We start from the raw sequence: 26,848 nt of genomic DNA, 5'->3' as shown, positions 1-26,848 counted from the left end.
TTGGGGAAAATAGGAGGGGAATCTGAGATGCTCGGGAAAGTCTCTGCCTGCTCTGCCTTACGATGAGCCCCCAAAGAAATAGGTCCACACACGTGAGGTTGACAAATTTTAAGCACATAATTTCTAATAGTTTACTAAAAAAAAAAGTTTAACAGTATAAAATATATCAGCAAAAGCAAGAAATCGTTCCGTTGCTGTAGCGGCTGTCCTGGGCAGAAAGCGAAAACTCCCCAAATAATTTTTCTTTGATCCAAACTCTAATTTAAACGTGACTCACGGTGAATTGGTAGGAAGCCTGAAGACACAGGTTTCAGTTTCTTAATTTATAAATCACAGAAATAATCCACAGGCATGATCCGATCATCCGGCTCTCATATTGGAACGTTGACTTCCTCAATCACTTGTCACGCGACTCACCCTAAAGTAGCCAAAAGGCGTGGCCAAGTGTTCTAGAGATCTAGTCACGCAGAGCCCTCTTGCTCCTCAGCCACTCCTGTCTGCTAATACTTCTGCGCACTCTAGCATCGAGAAGAGACTCCTCCCCTTCTCTTGAGTCACTCATGGACACCTCTGGAGGTGCTACAGGCCCTGGTTGGCTTTCAGCCTCTGACCCCTCATCCTCTCTGACTTCCTCGCTATCAGACTTGGGTGCCAAATACACTGGTCTAGGATGCCAACCCACACCTGTCTCTTGATCCTCAGAATCTGTGATCAGCTGAGCGGGACGTGGACGGGCCACAACACTTGTGAGGTTCCTCAGTGTCCTGTTTGCCCTTGTCTCCTTTTTGGATCCATATTCACAGAACTGGGGAGTTCTGGGAGTTAAAGTCCACCTGTCTTCATATGGCCAAATTTGAGGGACATAGAAGGAGCATCTCAGATACTTGGGAAGGTGTCTACTAGAGGTCCTCCAGTAGTTTGTTAGCCTTCTTTCAGAGCCCCTTCACAAGACTGGGGAATTATGGGGGTTGAAGTCCAGCATCTTAAAGCTGCTGTTAAAGAACATAGAAGGAGAAACTGAGATACTTGGAAAGGTGTCTACTTCTTTTAAAGGAGGAGGAGGATCTTGGATACTTCGAAAGGTGTCTACTGCTACTTTTGAAGGAGGAGGATCTCAAGATACTTGGGAAGGTGTCTACTGAGCTGCCCTGCTAGTCTGTTTATCTCAGTCATTCAGAATTGTGTTCACAGCATGAAAAAAGGGGTTGGTGAACCTCAAAATTCAGAGATAGCACGATCCTTGCACAACAGAGGAACAGACCAAAGTATCAAGAAATTGGTTGACCTCATGGAGAACAGAAAAAATGTTTGTCCCCCAACATCATAGAACAGTGCTCCCCATGTTTGGCTACTTGAAGATGGATGGACTTCAACTCTACTGTCTACTGAGGTCCTCTAGTGGCCTGTTTGCCCCAATTTCTCTTTTTCAAGCCCCGTTCCGAAGACTGGGGAATTCTGGGACTTGAAGTCCTCTCATCTGCAAGGGGCCAAGCTTGAGGTACACTTCCACAGAAGGAAGATCTGAGATACCTTGGAAGCTAGGTTGTCCACCAAGGCCACAATGGAGTTCTTGAAGAGGGTGGCTGCAGTCAGGGGGCGCTTTGTTACCTCCGTGATGCTCTGCTTGCCCTCCGGCCACATCTCTTGGAGGATGGGATCTGTGCTGGAAAAAAAGATGCCAAAAGAGGTCAAAAAAGTCAAGATGGCAGCCAGGAGGAGATGAATGTCGCTGCAAAGTTGGGATTTTGCACAGACACATCTACTTCTTGACATGATGCAGTAAGAAGCATCGACGGTCAAACTTTTGAAATCGCCCTTAAGTGAAGCTTGGATCCTCTCCCGGTCAGTATGTAGAGGCTGGCTTAGCATGATGGGAGTTGTAGTCTGACGTTTTTGGAGGCCTGTCTTCTACGCCAAGTAATTTCCTGAACTAACTTGTGTTAGTACTATGTACAAGAAAGTAGGGTTTGCAAAACAAGCTAACAATGAATGTTTTTTTGTACTGAGGTACTATAGCTTTAAGAGGTAGTATTGCAAATTGCCATAAGAGGGAGCCAGAAAGCATGATTCTCTCTCTCTGATCTCTCTTTCTTTCTGCTGATTCACTGTGACTGATGTCGTAAGCTCTGTGATACTTTTGATGTATTTGTAGTCTGTAATGTATGTCTGATATGTAAGACAAAAACAGGCTTGTAATGGTATTATTGTATTGAGAGATATCGACTGATTTGAATGTGAATGACTGGACTGTTTGTCTTGACTGTGCAATTTTTTAAAACACTTTAATGTATCTGGTTTGTATCATTAAAATATCGGCTGGAATTCAACCTTTCCTTTGTGCATGGGCATATCGAAGTTTAAGGTAAGAGATTAGCGCTGCGTGCTGAGATGCTTCAGTGTGGAACAAAGGAAAGAAAAATAAAGATGATGTGGTGTTTTACAAATACGTGCATTTAGCAATCCTTTATTCCAATTATTAGTGGCCTTAGCCTAAGACCAGAACAGAAGGGACCTGGGAGGTCATGTAATCCAACCCCTTGCTGAAGCAGGAGATGCTTAGAGAATCATGGAATAAAGTGTCCTTAGAGGTGCTCTAGAGGTCAACTGCAGGGATGCACCAAACAACGGAGCCAAGGAAGGTCACGACAGGGGGCAAACACTCACTTAGCAACAGAAACGTGGGGCATAATTGCAGCTGTAAGTTGAGGACTACCTGGCCAGACTGTCTCACTTGAGGCGAGTTTTCTTGAAATCCAGGGTCCTCCTGCTACCTCAGCCCGGCTTACCTGTTGTAGAGCAGTCGCTTGAAATCCTGGAACAGCGTATCTTTGTTCTTATCAAGGAATCCTTCCACGGAATACCTGGAACCCAGATCCAGAAATGCAGGTGAGTGGGGTGGATCCAAGGTGGATGCGAACGGCTTTCCTGCGTAGCACAATGCTCAGGGGGCTGGACTAGATGACTCCCAGGGCCCCTTCCCACTCTCATTCCCATTCCCATGCCATTCTAGAGCAAGCCAGTCTATGTTTGTCAAAATCAGTTGCTGTAAGATGTGAGTACTATGTACGTAACTAGTTGGGTTTGTCAATATATAACGCAAGCGAACAATGTATGCTTACATGTATTAGAACGCTATTGCTTTTAGAGGTAGTGCTATGGATTGCCACAAGAGGGAGCCAGAAGCCCGATTCTCTCTCTCAGCTATTCTCTGCTGTTCATTGCTATTTGTGGCTTGTCATTGTGACTATGCTGTATTTAGAACTGTGTGTTCAAATGCTGGTTTAATGCATTTGTAAGCTGAATAAGCAAGCTTGCAATATTGTATATGCATTGAGAATTATTGACCGGTGTAATTGTGTATGCCTAGGATTGTTCTTGACTAAGATATTTGCCAAAGTAAATTTAGATTTTATATATTAACGTAGCTGGATTGTATTACTAAGTTATTACTAGTATCTCTGGACTATCAGCTGGATATCTGCTGAACCTCCATGTTTCCTCTGTGTATGTGTATCTTTGAGTACTAAGAGATTACTCTGCACACTCCTTAACACTTAACATGGATGGACTCAAACTCCCAGAATTCCCTACCAGCATGCATGGACTCCAAGTCCCAGAATCCCACAGGCAACTTGCTTTAAGATGGGATGGGTTTCAAATTTCCCATCATCCATATGGAGTTATATTCATCAGACATAATCTCAACGTGCCCAGAAAGAGAAATTTCTGCCTCTACCTAGGATTGAACTCACAGCCTCCTGATTGTGAGGCGAGAGCTCCGCCACTAGGCCAACGCACCACCCCCAATTCCCCAGCCACCATGAGTGAAGATTAATTCTCAGAATTCAATAGGCAGAATTCCTGGACTCCAACTCCCAGAATTCCCCAGCAACCCCCCTCCTTAAAGGATTAAGAAAAGCCACTTGCGTAACATCTCCTGCGTAATGCTTGATCCGGAAATCGCGCCCGTGCTCCATGGACTTGTCAGTGGAATTGAGCTGTGGGGGCACACAAGCCAAAGCCGGTCAAGGTGTGGTTGTGTAGTGGATGTATCGTTTTCCCTGCTCAGACAATGAACCAAAAAAGTTTCACCATCTCTGCCCCAGGCCATTCCAGACAACTGGTCGTCATCTAGCCTCTTCTTCAAAATTCAAAAGCAAAACCAAGTATTTTTTTTTTACCTATTCGAATAAAAACATCAAAAATAGGAAAGTGATAGGAAAGTGAATAGGAAAGTGAACACAGGAACAAGGGGACACGATCTGAGGTTAGTTGGGGGAAAGATCAAAAGCAACATGAGAAAATGTTATTTTACTGAAAGAGTAGTAGATCCTTGGAACAAACTTCCAGCAGACGTGGTTGGTAAATCCACAGTCACTGAATTTAAACATGCCTGGGATAAACATGTATCCATCCTAAGATAAAATACAGGAAATAGTATAAGGGCAGACTAGATGGACCATGAGGTCTTTTTCTGCCGTCAGTCTTCTATGTTTCTATGTTTCTAAAAAATCCAAGAGTGTATGTAAACATATTTTAATAAGGCAACTCCATTTCTATATTTTTCCTGTGGATGTGAAAAATTGTGCATTTAGCGGCACCATTTATAAAATGAAGGACAAAAGTGATGAATAAATCTAAGAAAGTATTGTCTTGGATAGTCCCTTATCTGAAACGGTATAGGACAGTGATGGTGAACCTTTTTCCCCTCCGGTGCTGAAAGAGTGTGGGCGTGCACTATCACGCAGGCACGAGTGCGCATACCCATAATTCAATGCCTGGGGAGGGCGAAAACAGCTCCCCCTCCTCCCCAAGAGGCCCTCTGGAGGTCAGAAATGGCCTGTCTCCCAACTTCTGGTGGGCCCAGTAGGTTTGTGCTTCACCCTCCCCAGGCTCCAAAGGCTTCCCTGGAGCCCAGGAAGGATAAAAATGCTCTCTCCCTGGAGGCTCCCTGGAAGCTAAAAATGCCCACCCAGAGCAAAAAATCAGCTGGCCGGCAAACACATACGCGTTGGAGCTGAGTTAGGGCAATGGCTCAGGCGCCACCTGTATAGGACCTTTTGCTTGAGCAGAGGGCTGGATAGAAGACCTCCAATATTATTGACATAATTGAACGGGTCCAAAGACGGGCTACAAGAATGGTGGAAGGTCTTAAGCATAAAACGTATCAGGAAAGACTGAATGGACTCCATCTGTATAGTCTGGAGGACAGAAGGGAAAGGGGGGACACGATGGAAACATTTAAATACGTTAAAGGGTTAAATAAGGTTCAGGAGGCAAGTGTTTTAATAGGAAAGTGAACACAAGAACAAGGGGACACAATCTGAAGTTAGTTGGGGGAAAGATCAAAAGCAACGTGAGAAAATATGATTTCACTGAAAGAGTAGTAGATGCTTGGAACAAACTTCCAGCAGACGTGGTTGGTAAATCCACAGTAACTGAATTTAAACATGCCTGGGATAAACATATATCCATTGTAAGATAAAATACAGGAAATAGTATAAGGGCAGACTAGATGGACCATGAGGTCTTTTTCTGCCGTCAGACTTCTACGTTTCTATGTTTCCAAGGTCCCTGATTCTGTTTCCGATTTTAAAAGGAAGTTTTCTGAAAGCTTTATAATAGTATGAGCATTGTAACTTTTGAAAATAGCATTTTCAAAAGTTACAATTAAGTTGAAAAAAACATGACTTATGATTACTCCTCACACTTACGACCATTGATGCATTCATTTCATTTCATTTATTAGATTTGCATGCCGCCGCTCTCCGCAGACTCGGGAGGGGCCTCTCCGCACTCCCTACGAACGCGTTGTCAAATTTCGGCACTTGGTTTCCAGAAGGTATTTAGGAGGGCTGCAGCCTCCCGGGGTCACATGACCACCGCCATTTGCAAACTCCTCCTCCAGCTTCCGACAACAAAGTCAATTGAGGAAACTGGTTTCACTTAAAAACAGCAGCGGTTCACCGAATCCAAAAGCTCGGGAAGCCAGGGACGATTCACTGAAAAAACTTCTTTCCTTAGCAACAAAGATTCTGGTTCATGCTACAGTCATAAGTCGAGGACTGCCTATTGCCAATTGCCTGCCCTCTTTGCTTCCTGTAGCTGCCCTGGGTTCAAATCGCACTGTTTCTTTCTTTAACTTTAAAGTCCCTTATGCTGCTGCAGCGTCATCCAGATTATTCAGAAAAGCACACAAAAACCCCTTCCGGAAACGTCCCTACAGGGTTGCCAAATCTGGCTCTCCATATCTCATAGTGTTGTGTTTGTTTAAATAAAGGGAGAAATTCACTAATTGGTTAAGACGCGGCTAAATGTAGGTTGCTGCCAAAGTTAAACGGTTGTCGGTTAGAAAAGCCCCCACTTTAGAAACACTATAAATAGGGCAAGGGGTTAGCCGTGGCCCTTGTTGGGAATCACGTTGCTGAAGAAGGTTTGCTCTTGTTTTTCATTGAATAAACCTGCTATGATTCAACTGAAGTCTCCGGTGCAGTGATGATAACACATAGCCAATGCAGTCCTTCCTCCACGGCCTGCATTGGTTGCCCATTGGTTTCTGGATGCAATTCAAAGTGTTGGTAATGACCTACAAAGCCCTACATGGCATGGGGCCAGATTACTTGCAGGATCGCCTTCTGCCGTATGAATCCCAGCGACCGGTGAGGTCCACAGAGTCGGCCTTCTCCAGGTCCTATCAACTACTAGACAATGTCGCTTGGCAGGGCCTAGGGGAAGAGCCTTCTTTGTGGGGGGGCCCACTCCACCGGAGATTCATGCTGCCTTCCACAAGAGTCTTAAGACTCCCTTATGTTGCCAGGCCTTGGGGCAATTAGATCTAGACCCCCTAGCCAATAATTGTGATGTATGGCTGCAATTTGAAGTTGTTGATTGATTTTTAATATATTGGGTTTTTTAGCTTACGTAGTTTTTAATTTATTTATTTATTTATTTATTTATTTATTATTATTATTATTATTATTATTATTATTATTATTATTATTATTTATTAGATTTGTATGCCGCCCCTCTCCGCAGACTCGGGGTGGCTCACAACAGTGATAAAACAATATACAGTGACAAATCTAATATTAAAAGTCTAAAATAACAAATCTAACATTAAAAATCTAAAAGCCCTGTTATTTAAAAATCATACACACAAATATACCATACATAAAACTGCATAGACAAGGGGAGATGTCTCAGTTCCCCCATGCCTGACGGCAGAGGTGGGTTTTAAGGAGTTTACAAAAGGCAAGGAGGGTGGGGGCAATCCTAATCTCAGGGGGGAGCTGGTTCCAGAGGGTTGGGGCCACCACAGAGAAGGCTCTTCCCCTGGGTCCCGCCAGCCAACATTGTTTAGTCAACGGGACCCGGAGAAGGCCAACTTTGTGGGACCTAACTGGCTGCTGGGATTTGTGCGGCAGAAGGCGGTCCCGGAGATATTCTGGCCCGATGCCATGAAGGGCTTTATTGGTCATAACCAACACGTTGAATTTTGACCGGAAACTGATCGGCAAGCAATGCAGACTGTGGAGTGTTGGTGTGACATGGGCATACCTAGGGAAGCCCATGATTGCTCTCGCAGCCGCATTCTGCACGATCTGGAGTTAGATTTGTCTCTGTATTCACTGTTTTATATTGTATGCTGTGAGCCGCCCCGAGTCTTCGGAGAGGGGTGGCATACAAATCTAATAAATACTAATAAAAAATAATATTACTCCAATGACCCCCTTACCTTCCTGCTGGTATAATGGGGGTGTTTGCACAGCCTTTTATCCATGGTCTCCAAGAAAAGGGAATCGGTGACTTTCCCTACAGTCAAACAAGCTTCGTCCAGGATGGCGATAACACCCTTGTGCGGCTCTTCCACCAGATCAACGATGATTTGGTTGTCGAAATATTCAATCTGTTGAGAAGAGGCAGAGTTTATTCTTAACAATGGTGAGTATTCTGAGCAGAGACAGGTTACAAGCGGTGTGCCACCAGGGTCTGTTCTGGGTCCTATTCTTTTTAATATGTTTGTGAGTGACATAGGGGAAGGTCTGGTAGGGAAGGTTTGCCTATTTGCCGATGACTCTAAAGTGTGCAATAGGGTTGATATTCCTGGAGGGGTCAGTAATATGGTAAATGATTTAGCTTTACTAGATAAATGGTCAAAGCAATGGAAACTGCAGTTTAATGTTTCCAAATGTAAAATAATGCACTTGGGGAAAAGGAATCCTCAATCTGAGTATTGCATTGGCAGTTCTGTGTTAGCAAAAACTTCAGAAGAGAAGGATTTAGGGGTAGTGATTTCTGACAGTCTCAAAATGGGTGAGCAGTGTAGTCAGGTGGTAGGGAAAGCGAGTAGAAGGCTTGGCTGCATAGCTAGAGGTATCACAAGCAGGAAGAGGGAGATTGTGAGCCCGCTGTATAGAGCGCTAGTGAGACCATATTTGGAATACTGTATTCAGTTCTGGAGACCTCACCTACAAAAAGATATTGACAAAATTGAACGGGTCTAAAGACGGGCTACAAGAATGGTGGAAGGTCTTAAGCATAAAACGTATCAGGAAAGACTTCATGAACTCAATCTGTATAGTCTGGAGGATAGAAGGAAAAGGGGGGACGATTGAAACATTTAAATATGTTAAAGGGTTAAATAAGGTCCAGGAGGGAAGTGTTTTTAATAGGAAAGTGAACCCAAGAACAAGGGGACACAATCTGAAGTTATTTGGGGGAAAGATCAAAAGCAACGTGAGAAAATATTATTTCACTGAAAGAGTAGTAGATCCTTGGAACAAACTTCCAGCAGACGTGGTTGGTAAATCTACAGTAACTGAATTTAAACATGCCTGGGATAAACATATATCCATCCTAAGATAAAATACAGGAAATAGTAGAAGGGCAGACTAGATGGACCATGAGGTCTTTTTCTGCTGTCAGTCTTCTATGTTTCTATGTTTCTATGATTCTAACAAGGGAAGGTTGTTAAAGCAGATTTCAACACCACCACCCAAAAAACTTGGCTGCTTTTTTAAAGTATGTGGACTACAACTCCCAGTATTCTGGGAGTTGTAGTCCACACACCTTAATTCTGAGAGCTGAGGTTCACACATTTAAAAAGTTGTACAGGTTGGGAATGACCACTCTACAGAGTGTGAAATTTGAAAAAAAAAAACCTCACAGGTACAGGTGCTTGACTTACAACATTTCAAGACTGTCACAAACTTCAGAGAATAATCAGAACTTCAGAAAAAAACAATGGCTGCCAACCTGCCTTCCATTGGGTACCTGTAGGCTGACCGAGTCAAAAAGAAGGCCGTGAAAATATTTACTGACCCCTCGCATCCTGGATTTAAACTGTTTCAACTCCAAACGCCATCACTCTGCTGAACAAATAATCCCCTCAACACTGTCAAACTATTCACTAAGGCTGCATTACTATTAATCGTCTCATTGTTCCCAACACCCATCTCCTCCCACAAATGACTGCATGACTGTTGCTTGTTGCTTGTATCTTTAAGGTTTATATTAATATAGATTGTGTCCCCATTGCTTATTTGATCCCTATGAAAATCATTAAGTGTTGTACCTCATGATTCTTGACAAATGCATATTTTACGTAAACTGAGAGCATATGCACCAAAGATAAATTCTTTGCATGTCCAATTCCAGTTGGCCAATAAAGAATTCTATTCTATTCTATTCTATTCTATTCTATTCTATTCTATTGTTATTCTATTCTATTCTGTTCTATGCTGTGCTATGCTATTCTATTGCTATTATTTTCTCTTCTCTTCTCTTCTCTTCTCTTCTATCTATGCTATGCTATGCTATGCTATTCTATTGCTATTCTATTTATTCTATTCTATTCTATTCTATTCTATTGCTATTCTATGCCATTCCATTCTATTCTATTCTGTTCTATGCTGTGCTATGCTATTCTATTGCTATTATTTTCTCTTCTCTTCTCTTCTCTTCTCTTCTCTTCTCTTCTCTTCTATCTATGCTATGCTATGCTATTCAATTGCTATTCTATTTATTCTATTCTATTCTATTCTATTCTATTCTATTGCTATTGCTATTGCTATTCTATGCCATTCCATTCTATTCTATTCTGTTCTATGCTGTGCTATGCTATTCTATTGCTATTATTTTCTCTTCTCTTCTCTTCTCTTCTATCTATGCTATGCTATGCTATTCAATTGCTATTCTATTTATTCTATTCTATTCTATTCTATTCTATTCTATTCTATTGCTATTGCTATTCTATGCCATTCCATTCTATTCTATTCTGTTCTGTTTTATTCTATTCTATTGCTATTCTATTCTAAAACCATTCATTTAATGAAAAGGGTCTTTATTTATTTATTTATTTAATTAATTAATTAATTAATTAGATTTGTATGCTGCCCCTCTCCGTAGACTCGGAGTCTTCAACTTTCTCCCCATTCAGTTAAACATGACAGTTCAAAATGTTAACAATGCTGATAAAAAAGATCTTAGGGTCATTCCTCAGACCCACAACTGTTGCCACGTCCTCATCAACACATAATCAAAATTTGGGCACTGGACACCTGGCTTGTATTTGCTGTGCTTGACTCGCAGCCAGACTCTCTGGCAACGGACCTTGAGCCTGATGAACTGGGGCCATCTGGGCCTGGTCAACCTGTGTGGCTGTCGGAGGAGTCAGACAGCTGAAGGAGGAGGAGGAGGGAGAGTCTGGGTGTGAGGAGCCTACAGAGGCTATAGAACCCCCAACTGGGGATTTGCCAAGGTCTGAGGAAGAGGAAGGTGAGATAATCGATCCGATCCTGAGTGTACGGGTGAGAAGGATGCAGGGGCGGCAGGAGCCGTTAAGGAGGCTCAGAAGGAGGAAGTGAGCACAGCTGTGCATAGAGTGTATAAGAGGAGGCGTTTGGAGGATGCTCTTTGCAAGAAGCCACCGTTCATGTCTCTGGAGGAGAAGAGCATGTGAAGAGTGTTTTTGCCTTTCAAGCCTGGATACAATACTGGACATTCATAGGCTTAATAATATTGTGAGCAGACTTTTGGCTGAAAAGCAACTGTGTGAGAGTTTATCTTATCAACTTGGCCTCATACCTGGATTTTGGCAGGGAAAAAGACATTGCTTTGGTTCATGTTTGTGCAGTTCAACTAACATCTTTGTAAATAGACGCTTGTTCTTTTTGAAACCTTTGTACTTGAGTTTTAATTTGGGGCTAATTAGAATAGAATAGAATAGAATAGAATATAATTTTTTATTGGCCAAGTGTGATTGGACACACAAGGAATTTGTCTTGGTGCAGATGCTCTCAGTGTACATAAAATAAAATATACATTTGTCAAGAATCATGTGGTACAACACTTAATGATTGTCATAGGGGTCAAATAAGCAATGAAGAAGCAATATTAATAAAAATCTTAGGATATAAGCAACAAGTTACAGTCATACAGTCAACATGGGAGGAAATGGGTGAAAGGAATGATGAGAAAAACTAGTAGAATAGAAGTGCAGATTTAGTAGAAAGTCTGACAGTGTTGAGGGAATTATTTGTTTAGCAGAGTGATGGCGTTTGGAAAAAAACTTACCGGCTACCGTGCAAGACAGAACAGTATTTATGACAGTTGCAAACTCTGGATTCAAGTGATCCTTTGTGACCTTCCTAATAGATTCAATGGGGGAGGGGAGGGAATGGGATTTGCTTAAGGATGGCGTGATTCGCTTAACAACCATGGCAAAAAATATATCGTAAAATCGGACAGGATTCACTTGATGAGTGAATTGCTTGGTGATGGAAATTCCGATCCCACTTTGTAACCCTAAGTCAAGGATTAACCATATATTCCAGTTTCAAATTATAATCGTTTTTATGGGAAAAAATTAATTTCCAATCAAAAACCATTTTGCAGGGTTTTCCAAGAGAGCTCAGTCTACATTTCAGGGACTCACGTGCTGCCATTCAATCCCCTCGCGCTGGTATTCCTGCTGTTCCTGTTGGAGGATCAATTCGATGAACAGCTGCTGAAGTTTCTCGTTGCAATAGTTGATACAAAACTGCTCGAAGCTGGAAGGAGACACCAAGAAGGTCAGGAACATTGCCCGGCAAACCCCTCCACCCACCCACCCCCCAAATGCTCATCCATCCGGCACCGCCTTCTGCCGCACGAATCCCAGCGACCGGTTAGGCCCCACAGAGTGGGTCTTCTCCGGGTCCCGTCGACTAAACAATGTCGTTTGGCGGGCCCCAGGGGAAAAGCCTTCTCTGTGGCGGCCCCGACCCTCTGGAACCAGCTCCCTCTAGAGATCAGAACTGCCCCCACCCTCCTTGCCTTTCGTAAAGTTCTTAAGACCCATCTCTGCCGTCATCTCCCCCAGGCCAATACAGTTTATACATGGTATGTTTGTGTGTATGTTTGCTTTTAATAATGGGGGTTTTAGCGTTTTTTAAATTATTAGATTTGTTCTTACATTGTTATTGTTATTGTTGTGAGCTGCCCCGAGTCTACGGAGAGGGGCAGCATACAAATCTAATAAATAATAATAATAATAATAATAATAATAATAATAATAATAATCTATAGGGATTCCTCGCTTAATGGCTGACCACTCTGTCCCGAACTACTACACACTCAAAGAAAGTTACTTGTTGACATATTGTCAGTGTGATCATTCCCCCGGATGTGTTGTGGTTTGTTGGGTGCCAGCTCCACAGTCAGACGAGTCACAGGAGGGGCCACAGTTAACATTGGAGCCCGAGGAAGCCTTGGAGAAGGGGACTCTTGGAATCTTTTGTCTTTTCCCCCTTCTGGGCTCTGGGTGTGTTTTTCCTAGGAGGCTGCATGAGTATAATTTTAGAAGAGCTGTGCCTGCTAGAGTTTATATAATAGATAATGTGCACTTTTGTGCACTTGCGTGTAATGTACACATTTGGTTTATGTACATAGGATTAAATAGTATATCTCGGATGTTCAGTAAGAGCAAACAGAGAGGGAAATTGTATCTCTTTGAGGCGAGGCACTCTAGCCCTAACCCAAGCCCCTGAAGTGAGTGACATCAAGTTAGCCACCTTCAAGCCAGTCACATGACCTTTAAGCCGTCCCCAGTCACATGATCATCAAGCCACTCCCACCTGGTCACATGGCCGGCAAGCCACACCCACAAAATAAGCCAGCGTGATAGTAAAAATTTTTGTAGCCTTCACTGAACTGCCGGTGTATAGGCAGTCCCCACCTTATAACCCCAATAGCGTCACAACATAGTCATATATTTGAGGCAGGCCAGCGACGGCCTATTTAAAAGGCTGCCACAACTTACAACCAAAACTCCAAGCCTTATTTTTGGTTGTTAAGTGAGGACTGCTTGTACAATCCAAGGATTCCCCTGGTGCCTTCTACCTGTTGTTGTCGAAGATCTCGAAGCCATAAATGTCCAGGACGCCGATGACCGTATTTTTGCCGTGGATACGAGGGTCATAGTCCTTGACAGCGATGATCGCGTTGATACGGGTCACGATCCAACAAAACAGCCGCTCGTAAACAGCCTGCAGACGAACATGGGGAGATCGGATCTAGTTTGGTCAAGGCTGGGGATGAATCGAGTTTAAGATCGCCCCCTGCCGCCGCCCTCTCAAAATGTCCTGTTCAAGATACCATGAAGTCACACAGAGTTGGGTAAGAGCAAAGAAGTGCAAAATCTTAAATTTCGGATCTAGTTTGGTCTGGTGGTGAAGAATCCATGCTAGAAAGCGGGAGATGGGAGTTCTAGTCCCACCTTTGCTAGGTAAGTCGGCTTGGTGATGTTGGGCCAGCCACCAAGAGATGTGAGTTCTAGCCTTGGGTCTTGAAAGCCAGCTAGGTGATCCTGGAGACGGTGAGTTCTAGTCCCATGTTAGGACCGAAAGCCAACTAGGCGACTTCAGGCCAGCCACTAGGAGGCATGAGTTCTAGTTGCACCTTAGGCCTGAAAATCAACTGGTGTGACCTGGGACAATCACCAGGAGACGGTGAATTCTAGTCCCACAATAGGCATGAAAGCCAGTGGCATGACACTGGGCCAATCACCAGGAGAAAGTGAGTTCTAGTCCCACTGTAGCCAAATAAGTTAGCTGGGTGACTTTGAGCCAACCACTTAGAGACATGAGTTCTAGTCCTGTCTTAGTCATGAAAAGCAGCTGGGCGATCCTCAGCCAATAACCAGGAGATGGTGAGTTCTAGTCCTACATTAGGAACGAAAGCCCACTGGGTGACATTGGGTCAATCACTAAGACAATGGTGCCAAAAGGGCACGTGTGAATGCATCCCTCTTGCGTATGCATCCACAACTTCCCTCGCACTGTCCCACTGCAGAGCTTGTTTTTGCCCTTCAGAGCCTGTGAATGGCAAAAAATGGGCCTAACGGGGTTGGGTCATTTTTCACTCTCTCCAGGCTCCAAAGGAAGGCCCGTTGGGTCCGTTTTTCACCATCCACAGGCTTTAGAGGCTTTCGTGAAGCCTGAGGAGGGCGAAAACGGCTCCCCCCACCCTCCAGAAGGCCAAAAATCAGCTGGAGCTGACACAGGGCAACACCTCACATGCCCTCAGCTATGACTCCATGTGCCACCCATGGCACGTGTGCCATAGATTTGCCATCATGGCACTAGAATATGGTTGGTTCTAGTCTGCCTTCAACACAAAAGACAATTGGGTGATTTGGAGCCCTCACGCTCTCTCTTATAAGTCCAGGCCACCTCACAGGGTGGTTGTTGAGGAGAAAATAAGAAGAAAGAATATTGGGTACGTTTGCCACCTTGAATTATTTATAAAAATAATAAAGGTGGGATAATAATATTAATAATAATAATAATAATATTAATAACATTGTTATTATTAATATTAATATTAATAATAATAATAATAATATAAAAATAAAACAAAATAAAAAATAATAAAGTAAAATAAAATAAAATTAAAATGAGATGAAAAAAATACTAAATAAAGATCAATAAAATAAAATCAAGATAAGGCTAAGAATAAATAAAATACTAAAATAAAATAAAGTAAAATGTCGCCACCATCTGGGTTTTTATTCGGCATTTTTGCCATCTTGAATTATTTATAAAAATAATAAAGATGGAATATTATTATTATTATTATTATAATTATTAATAAAGAAAATAAAAAATAATAAAGTAAAATTAAATTAAAATAAGAGGATAAAAATACTAAATAAATATCAATAAAATAAAACAAAGATAAGATTAAAAATAAGTAAAATACAAAAGTAAAATAATGTGCCACCACCCGGGTTTTTAGCACTGCGCATGCAAGTGCGTGTGCACAGCGCGTGAGTGGGGGGAAACCGCTACCGGTGCGCTCTGCATGCAGCTTTGGTTCTCTCGCACGTGCGCACTCCCTATGCACGCATTTCCCAGTGTGGTTTTGTTTCTGCGCATGCGCAGGAAGCAAAAAACGTGCTGGAATTTGGGAGACAGATTTTGGTAAAAAAAAATTGGCTTCTGCACATCTGCAGGAGCAAAAAATTGCCAAAATCTCTTTCTCACGCACGTCCCGTTGCATGATTTTGTTCTGCACATGTGCGTGAAGCAAAAATAAGAAAAATTGAAGAAAAAAGATAGCGGCACCCATAGGACTGACAACATAGCGGCTGTGCGCAAATCGCACAATCTCACGGCCCCTATCGGTGCACTGTCCCCTACCGTACCGGTAGCAACCCACTACCAGCATGAGTAAGTGCACCGGCAGAGGAGTAAATCAGAACCCACTCCACCCCACAGACCAATGGAAGGCGTCGCGCCCAGCTGAGCTCTGCCGTTACCTTGGCGCAAGCATCCCGGGCGTAGTTCGCTTCATCGCAGCCGTGGCCTTTTTGGATCACCTCCCCACCGCCCGTAGCCACCGTCCGATACAGGAGGGTGTTGAGGAGGCTCTCCGGCTCGGTGGAAGTCAACTCTGCAAGGTGGGAGATCAGCTGTGGATCTTCTACGGCCACCTCGTCTCCGGAGCAGATGAAATTCACGTTGCCCTGGAAATTCAGCGCAGGGAAAAGCCCGTCAGAGATCAAATACCGCTAGTCCTCGACTTACAGCAGTTCACAATTGCAGAGAGTGATTTAACCAATGTTCTTGTAAGCATTGGGATGGCTCAACGAGACAGGAGAGGGTGAGGAGGGAACTGAAGAACGACCCGCCTTGATTCTCTTGAGAAGGGAAGAACCTTTCATAAATTTCAAGGTCATCCCTTATTTTGAGAAAATTATCTTTTTTAAAGTAAACTTTTTAATAAATACTTTATTGTCATTGTCAATACAAGGAAATTGTCATTGGCAACAAAAGTCATGTGATGCCCAGAGACGAGTCCCAACACTCCGAACGATCCAAACATACATCCCCCACCCACCACAAATTCCCCACCCTGAACCACCCAAAACATCTACACAACAGAACAACCGTTCTGTAAGTGTTGTGTGATGGACGGAGGCGCGGCATGGAAACCACACCGCCAGAGAACATGCCTAACTCCCCTTTATTGCGCTAACTTTGCCCCCAAATCAGGGGTGGATTCCTATTACTGGTGCACTGTGCGCGCAGCTTCGGTTAACTTGTGTGCGTGCGTGTCCCAGTGCGGTTTTGCTTCAATACTTGCGTGTGCGTGGGAGATTTCAGGGATTATTATTTTTTGCTTCCACGCCTGTGCAGAAGCAGAACCACGCGGGGACACATGCGCGTCCACCTCATTCACAGGTGCAAAAAAAAATCACCAAAATTGTGCGTGCGTGTGTGCAAGTCCACTCACAACATTTTGCTTCCTGCACATGTGCAGAAGCAAAATTATACAAGACACAAGAGACACTTGCAGCTCAATTTTTGCTACCGGAGCGGCATCCTTATCCGTTCCAGTAGGAGCCTACTACTGGTTGTAATCCTCCTCTCTCTCCCCCCCCACCTCCACCCGGCCCGTCAAATTCTGGGCGTGACACATTGGGCCGAGTTCAAGTAAACAGGAAAAGGTGAGAAAGAAACTGAAGAACTGACTCATGTTGATTTTCTTCAGTATAAAAGAGGCAGGAAGTGTCTCAGTTTTCAAGATCAGGTCTATCAAACCCTCATAACCAGAAAGTGATGTTCTAGACCAGTGATGGCGAAGCAATGGCGCAGGTGGCACCCGGAGCCATATCTGCTGGCACACAAGAGCCCTTGCCCTAGCTCAGCTCCAACACCTATGTCTGTGCCGGCCAACTGATTTTTGGCCCGCACAGAGACTCTGGGAGGGCGATTTTGGCTTCCCGGGAGCCTCCAGAGGGAGGGCGGGGGGCGTTTCTGCCTCCCCCCAAAGTTGTTTCCGCCCTCCGCAGGCATTGATTGTGGGTGTGGGCACTCGTGCAAGCAGGATAGCATGTGTGAATGCTTGTTCGGCCCCTGAGGGAAAAAAAGGTTCACCATCACTGTTCTAGTCTGTTCACATGATGTTGGTTTACTGACCCCAGCCCACTTCGAAGGGTGCGCCAATAAAATGTCAAACTCAATGACACTTACGGGACCGTCTTCTGCCTCATGTGTCCCAGCAACTGATTAGATCCCAAAGAATTGGCCTCCTTCGGGTCCCGTCAGCCAAGCAATGTTGACTGGCAAGGCTGCAGGGAAGGGCCTTTTCTGTGGCGGCTCCGGTCCTCTGGAACAAACTCCTCCCAGAGATCTTCACCGCCCCCACCCTCCTGACCTTCCGAAAGGCCTTAATAACATAGCTTTGCCAGCAGGCCTTGAGTTATTGAACAACAACATTCTTGTTGTGGTTAGCTCTGGCCCAGCTCCTGCCCCAAGGACTGTGGATGTGGGGGAGACATCCACATGCTGCAGGCCTGTTTTGCCCCCAGTGGAATCTGCTGATGAAGGCTCCTCTGACCAAGAAGACATGAGTGACAGGGAGGAGGAGAGTGTGGCAGACAGCTCAGAAGGAGATCAATTCTCTAGCTCCTCCTTGGATTCAGAACAAGAGTTAATGATACAGCCACGCATGCGGAGAGCGATGCATAGGCAGCAACAACTGAGAGATTATTATCAAAGAAAATGAGGCCACCTGTGGTTGGGTGGGGCTGTGGTCATTAGTGAGGCTGCTATAAAGAGCATCCTGTGGGTTTGGCCACTGTGGAGGATTATCTGATCGTTGTGTTTCGTGACTGCTTTACTGACTTTGACCTTTTGTGTGCTGATTTTCCCCCGCTTTGAAACTAAACCAGAGCAAAGTGTGTTTCACTTTGTGAAAGAAGAAGGACTGTGAATTGCCTCACAGCTGCAAGCTAAGTATCACAGAACTAATAAGGGACTTGTACCAATTACCAGTTTGTTTGGAGACGAGGGCTCTTTGCTATACCAAAAGAGGGCTTGGGTTAAGGGAATTTTCATTATAAAGAACATTGTTTTGAATTTTCAAACGTGAGTGTCTGTAATTTGTCCCTGTGCATTTTTGGGAGGAGTCTACCAGAGAGCCCGACAGAACAATTCTGCTCCGGACAGTAGCAATGAATGACAGATGGATGAATGTTTTTTTTTTAAAAAAAGAAAAATTAGGGTTTTAATTCTGTATCTTGTTTTATTGTTGTACACCGCCCTGAATCCATCGGAAGATGGGCTGCTTATAAATAAATAAAATAAATGCTGTTTACCAAGTGCAAAATGCCCGCCAGGATCTTCTGCACGGAATTGATCTCTTCAGAAGTGAAACCAATCACTTTCATGGCATCCAGGACGGATTGATAGTTGGTTTTCTCACTCTCCAAAGCCTTGAGGAGGAAGAAGGGATGAGGCCGTCGGTGGGGAACAACCGAAGGGGTAAAATAAGAAGAATTTATCAGGGGGGGCCATAAATATTCACTACGTATTCACCCTATTTATGTATTTGGGTGCCTTCAGCCTCGGCCTATCCAAACTGATACTGAATGTAGATAATCCTCGGCTTATTGATTAAGGTTGAGTCTGAAATTTCTGTGGCTGACCAAGACAGTTGTTAAGTGAATTATTCCCCACTTTGTGACCTTTCTTGCTGCCGTTAAGTGAATTACACAGTTGCTAAGCGAATCCGGCTTCCCCGTTGACTTTGCTTGTGAGAAGTTCACAAAAGTGGATCAGGTGACCCCAGGACGTCATAAGTATGAGTTGCCAAGAGACTGAATTTTGATTACATCGCCATGGGAATTCTGTGACAGTCGTAAGTATGAAAAACGGTTGTAAATCACGTGCCGTTGTAACTTTGAAACAGTCACTAAACAAAACATTGTAAATCAAGGATTAGCTACCCTAGTATGAATATTAACACATCCAGAACACAAATTCTGATATTTCCACAGATTAACGGAGAGGTATTTATAGCCAGTCCTAGACTTACAACAATTCATATAGTGACCGTTTCAAAGTTACGACGGCATTGGAAAAAAGTGATGTATGACCCTTTTCCATACTTTATGACCATTACTGTATCCTCATGGTCACAGGGCCAAAATTAGGATGTTTACCCAAATTTATGACGAATATAATGATCCCCATGTGATCGACTTTTGTGGGTCTTCTAACAAGCCAAGCCCATGTGGAAGCTGTATTCACTTCAAACCGTCCTGCTAACTTAACAACGGAAGTGATTCACTTAACACGGAAGGTTATAAAAGGGGTCATAGAATTCACTTAACAACTGTATTGATTAGCAATGGATGTTTTGGCTCGAACGTGGTCAGAAGACGACCTGTACATTAATCTTCATAACATTTTGAGCAAAACAACTGAGCTGAGGTGGCGCAGTGGGTAGAGCGCGGTACTACAGGCCACTGAAGCTGACTGCTAGATCTGCAGGTCAGCGGTTCAAATCTCATCACCGGCTCAAGGTTGACTCAGCCTCCCATCCTTCCGAGGTGGGTCAAATGAGGACCCGGATTGTGGGGGCAATAGGCGGGGTCTGTTTTAAAAAATTGCTATTGCTAATATGTTGTAAGCCACCCTGAATCTAAGGAGAAGGGTGGCATAAAAAATCGAATGAATAAATAAAATAAAAAAATAAAAACATTTCCCCATATGCTTAATTTTCTGTGATTATTTTCTTCTTTACGGACAATCAACATTTCTCTATTTCTTCTTATCATCACCATAGATTCAACGGAGTGGTACTTACCCTGTTATTACTACCACCTTCCTTGGTAAACCTGTAGGCCATGGGGTCCCCGACCAGGTGGAGCGATTCCAGCTTAGTGTCAGAGGCACCAAGAAGCAACTGGAAGGGGAAAAAAATGACTCCACTTACGATGATTCATTTAGTGACCGTTTAGTGACATTACAACGGCAGTTAAATTTGATGAAAAAATTTATTAACATGATCAAAGCAATGTATATATACTAAACAGACTGCAAAAAGTAATTGTAAATGGGAACATGACAGAAAATATTAATAATAAAGATTTCCATTGTCCCCTTTACTATTCATTTTGACATTGGAAACGTTAACTAGAAATATTCGGCATGAATAGAGAAATAAAAGAGATGGAGATTTTTTTTTTAAAAAAAATCATTAAAAAACTGTGTCACTGACAATTCCAGGGATTTGCTTAACAAAGGAAGGTTGTAAAATGGGACAAAACTCTCTTAAGAAGTGTCACACTTAACGATAGTTGTGGTCATAAGTTGAGGACTCTGTAAAATCGGAACATCTGGATGACTCTTTCTTGGCTGAATTAGTTTCTTACCTTTCCTCTAAGTCAGTGGTTCTCAACCTTGGGGTCGGGACCCCTTTGGGGGTCGAATGACATTTCACAGGGGTCGCCTAAGACCCTGGGAAAAGGCAAATGTCCAATGGTGTTAGCAACTAAAGCTTCTATTCTGGCATCTCGGAACATATATTTACAATCCAACCAATCAGGTGTTTACAGCGGGGTGTCCCTCTGACCTCTTGCCAATCAGCTTAGAGATCTGTTGGAAGAATTGGCGCTAAACTTATAGTTGGGGGTCACCACCAGATGAGGAACTGTATTAAGGGGTCGTGGCATGAGAAAGGTTGAGAACCACTGCTCTAAGTGATTTCAAAATGGATTGCATGGGACTACCCTCCTATCAATCCTAGAACTCACCAGCCTACCTGGGCTGGCTGGAGTGTGAGAAACTGACCGGTACCTGCCCTCCAATGAACTCTGTAGGATGAGGGAGGACTAGATTTCACTGGTCTTTTAACTTGCCAACGTTGGAAAATACGACACGAAGCTTTTGGAAGAAGCCAAAATGCAGGTTGGCCTCGACTTACGACCACTATTGAGACTGTTGTTAAGCAAGGAGTTGCATCCAAGGTTATGACATTTTCTTCTCTTTTGCTGCCATTGTTTAGCAAAACCCCGCCGTTGTTCAATGAATCAGATGGTTGTTAAGTGAATCAAAAAGCTCAACATGAAGAGAATTTTCCCAGGGGAGATAATATGTTAATTATTCTTATATATCTATTAATAGATATATTAGCCAAGTTAAGGAAGATGGGAAACATGGTCCTCTGGCCCCCTGATGGAACACAGTCCAGATTTCCGGGTAGGAGGAAGGGACCCAGGGGAAGAGCCTTCTCTGTGGCGGCCCCGGCCCTCTGGAACCAACTCCCCCCAGAGATTAGAATTGCCCCCACCCTCCTTGCCTTTCGTAAGCTTCTTAAAACCCACCTCTGTCGCCAGGCATGGGGGAATTAAGATTTCTTCTCCCCCTAGGCCGTTAAAATTGTATGCATGGTATGTTTGTATGTATGTTTGGTTTTGTATATTAAGGGGTTTTAACTCGCTTTTAGTATTGGATTATTATTGTACATTGTTTATGATTGCTGTTAGCCGCCCTGAGTTTTCGGAGAGGGGCGGCATATAAATCCAATAAAACTTGAAACTTGAAACTTGACTGCATCCCCGAAGAGCAAAAAATAGCCATTTTAGAGACTGTGTGTATGAGAATGAGGGTGAAGACAGCTCCTCCTCAATGGTTCCCTGGTTCTATGTTTTATGCTGCAAGTCGGCAAGATTCTGTCTTTAGCACAGAATCTTCTATTCTGTCTATAGAAATGGTATATACAGTAAATCTAAATAAATAAATAAATAAATAAATAAAGAAATAAATAAATAAATAAATAAATCTAAATGCTATATAATGCTATATTGGTCGGGTGGCTTCCAAGAAACTAAGAAAGAAGGACATTTATGGGCACTCTACCGTAATAGACATCCACTCACCTGGTAGAAAGCATGGAAGTTCCTCTCACCTGGTTGCTGTTTGAGGACCCGTGACTGGAAGAGAAGGAGAAGGAGAGATGATCTGGAGGCCTTGGGCAGAGAAATGCCAAAGAACAAAGCACATACAATAGCTACGGACACCAAAAGTAAGCAATCTCACCTTCTGGGGGTCTAATCTGGGAGTTGAAGTCCACACCTCTTAAACTAGGCGTCTCCAACTGTGTGGACTTCAACTCCTAGAGCTTTGCTGGCTGAGGAACTCTGGGAGTTGAAGTCCACAAGTCTTAAAGTGGTCAAGGTTGGAGACACCTGTCTTAAATGATGCCGCCTGGGGAATTCTGGGAGTTGCAGTCCTGCCCCTCTCAAAGCCTGCCAGAAGGGAAATTCTGGGCATTGAAACCCACCCATCTTAAAGCACACTGGGTGGGGGATTCTGGGAGTTTAAGCTCACCCCTCTTAAAACAATCGGGAGTCGCTTATTCTGAGATGCCCGACTTCTCCTCCATCAATGTGGATTTTTTGGGTGACCCTGTGAGTTGATTCTGACTCGATAACTCCTGGTTTGATGCACAAACACACACACACACACACACACTGTTAAGTCTTAAGGAGTATGTAGAGTGACCTTTGAGTTACCAAGGATGCACACAGGAAATGTCCAGCTAATAGTCCAGAGATATGAGTAATGGTTCAGTAAAACAAACCAGATACATTAAGTGCATAAATATTATTTACTTTGGCAAGTATCTTAGTCAACAACAATCCTAGTCATGCACAATTACATCAGTCAATACTCTCAATATATATACAATACTATAAACCTTACTTTAAGAAGGCATGGGACCATCATTTGAACACACAGTTCTACAGCATAGTCACACAGACAAACCAGGAATAGCAGAGAGTAATCAGAGAGAGGAGGAGAGAGAGGGGCTTCTGGCTCCCTCTTGTGGCTAACTGCAACACTAACACTTGAAGCAATAGTGTTTTAATACATTACATACATTGATAGTTTGTTTATATATTGCCAAACCGAACCAGTTACATACATACGGTAGTACTAACACACACACCATACCTTTTCCAACAAATAGTTGCTGATGTGTCCTCCTGTAGGTTCTCCCTTAAAGTCAAAATTGATGTCCATGTATTTGCCAAACCGGCTGGAATTATCATTGCGGTTGGTTTTGGCATTGCCAAAGGCCTCCAGAACGCCGTTGGATTTGAGCAGAACATTTTTCACCCTGTAGAAAGTCCGAAAAATGCACACACCCAAAAATGAGTTGGGGCTGGGATGGGGAGAACAGCAGTTGTATCTCATTTTCATGAGGGATTTTCGGGCCCCTCCTGCCCAACCCCCCAACAAAGCCCTCCACTGACCTATTCTGCTTTCTCTTGACCCATCCTACCTTAGAAGGTTGTTAGGAAGAAGTTTTAAAAATGAGATGAGATATGGCTTGTATGTGTGACTTGCATTTGCTTGGATTGTATGTGTGCATGATTGTGTAGCTTAGTTTAGGGGGTTTATTGATTAGTTTAATTAGTGTTTTATTGCTTTTTACTGTTTTATATTTGTATTATTTTACTGTTATAAGCTCCCCCTGAGTCCCACAGGATTAGGCGTTATATAAATCAAATAAAATTAAATTTATTTTACATATTTCCAGTTTTAGAGCGGTGGTTTTTGACCATAGCATTAGCAACTTTAGGACGGGCTGTGGGATTATGGGAGTTTATTAGTTAGTTAGTTAGTTAGTTAGTTAGTTAGTTAGTTAGTTTATTTATTTGTGTATTTATTTATTTATTTATTTATTTATTCAATTTTTATACCGCCCTTCTCCTTAGACTTACGGCGGCTTACAACATGTTAGCAATAGCACTTTTTAACAGAGAATCAGCCTATTGCCCCCACAATCCGGGTCCTCATCTGACCCACCTCAGAAGGATGGAAGGCTGAGTCAACCTTGAGCCGGTGATGAGATTTGAATCACTGACGTTCAGATCTACAAATCAGCTTCAGTGTCCTGCAGTACAGCATTCTACCTGCTGCGCCCCCCGGCTCACCTTAAAACTTGGTTTTGGGGGATTCTGGGAGTTGAAACCCATCCCTATTAAAGTATACTGCCTGAGGAATTCTGAGATTGGCCCACCCGTCTTAAAGCATGCCGGCTAGCACAGGTGGGCTCCGACTGGTGTGTCCCGGTGCACCGCTGCAGTAGTGGCCAATTGTGCAATTTGCATACGACGGTTGTAGTGCTGTCTTTGCTGGTGCATAGAACCATCTCCCCCCCCCTATTTTTTGGTCATTTGGGGGTTTTTTGCTCTCTGAGCATGTGCAAAAGGAAAATCATCCCTCTGTGAATGCACGGAAGCAAAAATGCACAAAATGTCACAATGTGCACTGGTAGGGAGGTAAGAAGGACCCACCCCGTGCCGGCTAGGGAATTCTGGGGAATGAAGTCCACAAAGCTTCCTGGGTGGTGAATTCTGGGAGTTGAAGTCCATCCACCTTAAAGCACACTGACTGGATAATTCCAGGGATTGAAATCCACCAAAGCTAAAACGAATGGATAGATGGGTGGGTGGGTGTTTGTTTATTTATTTATTTATTGGATTTCTATGCCTCCCCTTTCCGAAGACTTGGGGCAGCTAACAACATGTGATAAAAAACAATAAAATACAATGGCAAATCCAATTAATTAACTTAATAACTACCCTAAAATCCCTAATATTTTAAAAATCAACTGTACACATTCAAACCCCCGCCATACATAACATTGATTGGGCGGGGGGCTAGAGTCTAGTGGCCCCAAGCAGTGTCCCCTCTAATTTTTTTGGGGGGTGGGCGGAAAAGTATAGTGTCTGAGCGGCAGTCCCTTTGGGACTGGGCGGCACAGAAATAATAAATAAACAAACAAACAAACAAACAAACAAAAACCCACCCTGTTTTGCCTCAGAGAATTTCAAAATAAAATACTGTACTGTGTGTCTATAACAGTGAGCTCATAATAGGGCAACTCTATCAATATCAAAATGCCACTTAAATAGTTGAGCTAGTTTCAAACTAGATTTTGATTTTCTTTCTCTCTTCCTTACTCCCATTCTTTTTCTTTCTCTTTTCCTTCCTCTCTTTTTTCTATCTGTTTCTCTCTCTTCCTCTCTTCCTCTCTCTCTCTTTCCCTCTCGGCTTCTGGGCAGGTTTGGAAAACTCTGAGTTGATGATGATTTTTAAGTGAGCGATTGCTCACTGCTCAGCTTAGAGGGAACTATGGCCCCAAGTCAGGCGGCATAAATAGGATTTCAGAATCTTGCGGAAGGCAAGGAGGGTGGGGGCAGTGCGGATCTCCAGGGGGGGCTGATTTTCAGAGGGCCGGGCCCCCCACAGAGAAGGCTCTTCCCCTAGGTCCTGCCAAACGAAACTGTCTGGTTGACGGGACCTTGACAAGGCTGACTCTGTGGGACCTCACCAGTCGCTGAGATTTGAAGAATGTTCAGAAACTTCAGATCTTGCAGAATGCGGCCGCGAGAGCAATCATGGGCTTTCCTAGATAGGCCCATGTCTCGTCAACACTTCTGCGGCCTGCATTGGCTGCCAACCAGTTTCTGGTGACAATTCAAAGTGTTGGTTATGACCTATAAAGCCCTTCATGGCATTGGACCAGAATATCTTCAGAACCATCTTCTGCAGCACGAATCCCAGCGACCGATTAGGTCCCACAGAGTTGGCCTTCTCCGGGTCCCGTCGAATAAACTATGCCGTCTGGTGGGACCCAGGGGAAGAGCCTTCTCTGTGGCGGCCCGAGCCCTCTGGAATCAACTCCCCCCAGAGATTAGGACGGCCCCCACCCTCCTTGCCTTTCGCAAACTTCTACGGAGAGGGGAAGCATACAAATCTAATAAATAAATAAATAAACTTCTAAACTTCTTTGTCGCCAGGCATGGGGAAACTGATATACCCCTCACTACTATGGTTTTATGTATGGTCTGTTAGGTTGTGTGATTGTTTTTATAATAAGGTTTTAAATTGGTTATTTAACATTAGATTTGTACATTGTGTATTGTTGTTGTGAGCCGCTCCAAGTCTTCAGAGAGGGGCGTCATACAAATCTAATCTATTATTATTATTATTATTATTATTATTATTATTATTATTATTAATATTACTACTACTATTATTAATAATAATATTATTATTAATATTATTATTATTCATGTTACCTCTTTAGAGCTAGTCCTCAACTTATGACCACAACGGAACCCAAACCTTGCTAAGCGAGACCTTGGTTAAGTGACTTTCACCCCATTTCACGACCTCCCTTTGTTAAGCAAATCCCTCCAGTTGTTTAGTGCAGTGTTTCCCAGCCATGGCAACTTGGAGATGTCTGGACTTCAACTCCCAGAATTCCCCAGCCAGTGAATGCTGGCTGGGGAATTCTGGGAGTTGAAGTCCAAATATCTTCAAGTTGCCACGGTTGGGAAACACGGGTTTAGTGAGTCACACCCTTGTGCGGGGAATCCTCAGACGGTCGCAAACGGGGATCGTGCGACCCAGGGGACGCTGAGACAACTGTAAATATGAGGCAGTGGCCAGGCGCCTGGCGTTGCGGCAGTTGAGAAACAGTGTTAAGTCCCTGTTTC

General features: G+C 43.5%; 1 protein-coding gene across 2 annotated transcripts in view; it reads right to left on the bottom strand.

The window, feature by feature from the left end:
• Positions 1 to 26,848, bottom strand: part of LOC139175911 (unconventional myosin-Ig-like) — a 64,935-nt gene that overhangs the window by 30,787 nt on the left and 7,300 nt on the right. The window contains exons 4-14 of one of the 2 annotated variants that reach the window (XM_070767299.1): positions 23,289 to 23,454; positions 22,211 to 22,264; positions 20,137 to 20,235; positions 18,644 to 18,760; positions 15,800 to 16,006; positions 13,381 to 13,526; positions 11,936 to 12,050; positions 7,736 to 7,906; positions 3,928 to 3,998; positions 2,787 to 2,861; positions 1,531 to 1,663 (exon numbers count right to left, since the gene is read on the bottom strand). In XM_070767299.1, coding sequence (XP_070623400.1) covers positions 1,531 to 1,663; positions 2,787 to 2,861; positions 3,928 to 3,998; positions 7,736 to 7,906; positions 11,936 to 12,050; positions 13,381 to 13,526; positions 15,800 to 16,006; positions 18,644 to 18,760; positions 20,137 to 20,235; positions 22,211 to 22,264; positions 23,289 to 23,454 — 1,354 coding nt within the window. Of the gene's footprint in view, positions 1 to 1,530; positions 1,664 to 2,786; positions 2,862 to 3,927; positions 3,999 to 7,735; positions 7,907 to 11,935; positions 12,051 to 13,380; positions 13,527 to 15,799; positions 16,007 to 18,643; positions 18,761 to 20,136; positions 20,236 to 22,210; positions 22,265 to 23,036; positions 23,099 to 23,288; positions 23,455 to 26,848 lie in introns of those variants that run through there. The other variant, XM_070767300.1, reaches the window with a different exon arrangement.

The sequence above is a fragment of the Erythrolamprus reginae genome, chromosome Z, assembly GCF_031021105.1.
Source record: "Erythrolamprus reginae isolate rEryReg1 chromosome Z, rEryReg1.hap1, whole genome shotgun sequence".
Lineage (NCBI taxonomy): Eukaryota > Metazoa > Chordata > Lepidosauria > Squamata > Dipsadidae > Erythrolamprus > Erythrolamprus reginae.
Note: the sequence above shows the minus strand (reverse complement) of the source record. Positions and strands in the feature narration are given on the sequence as shown.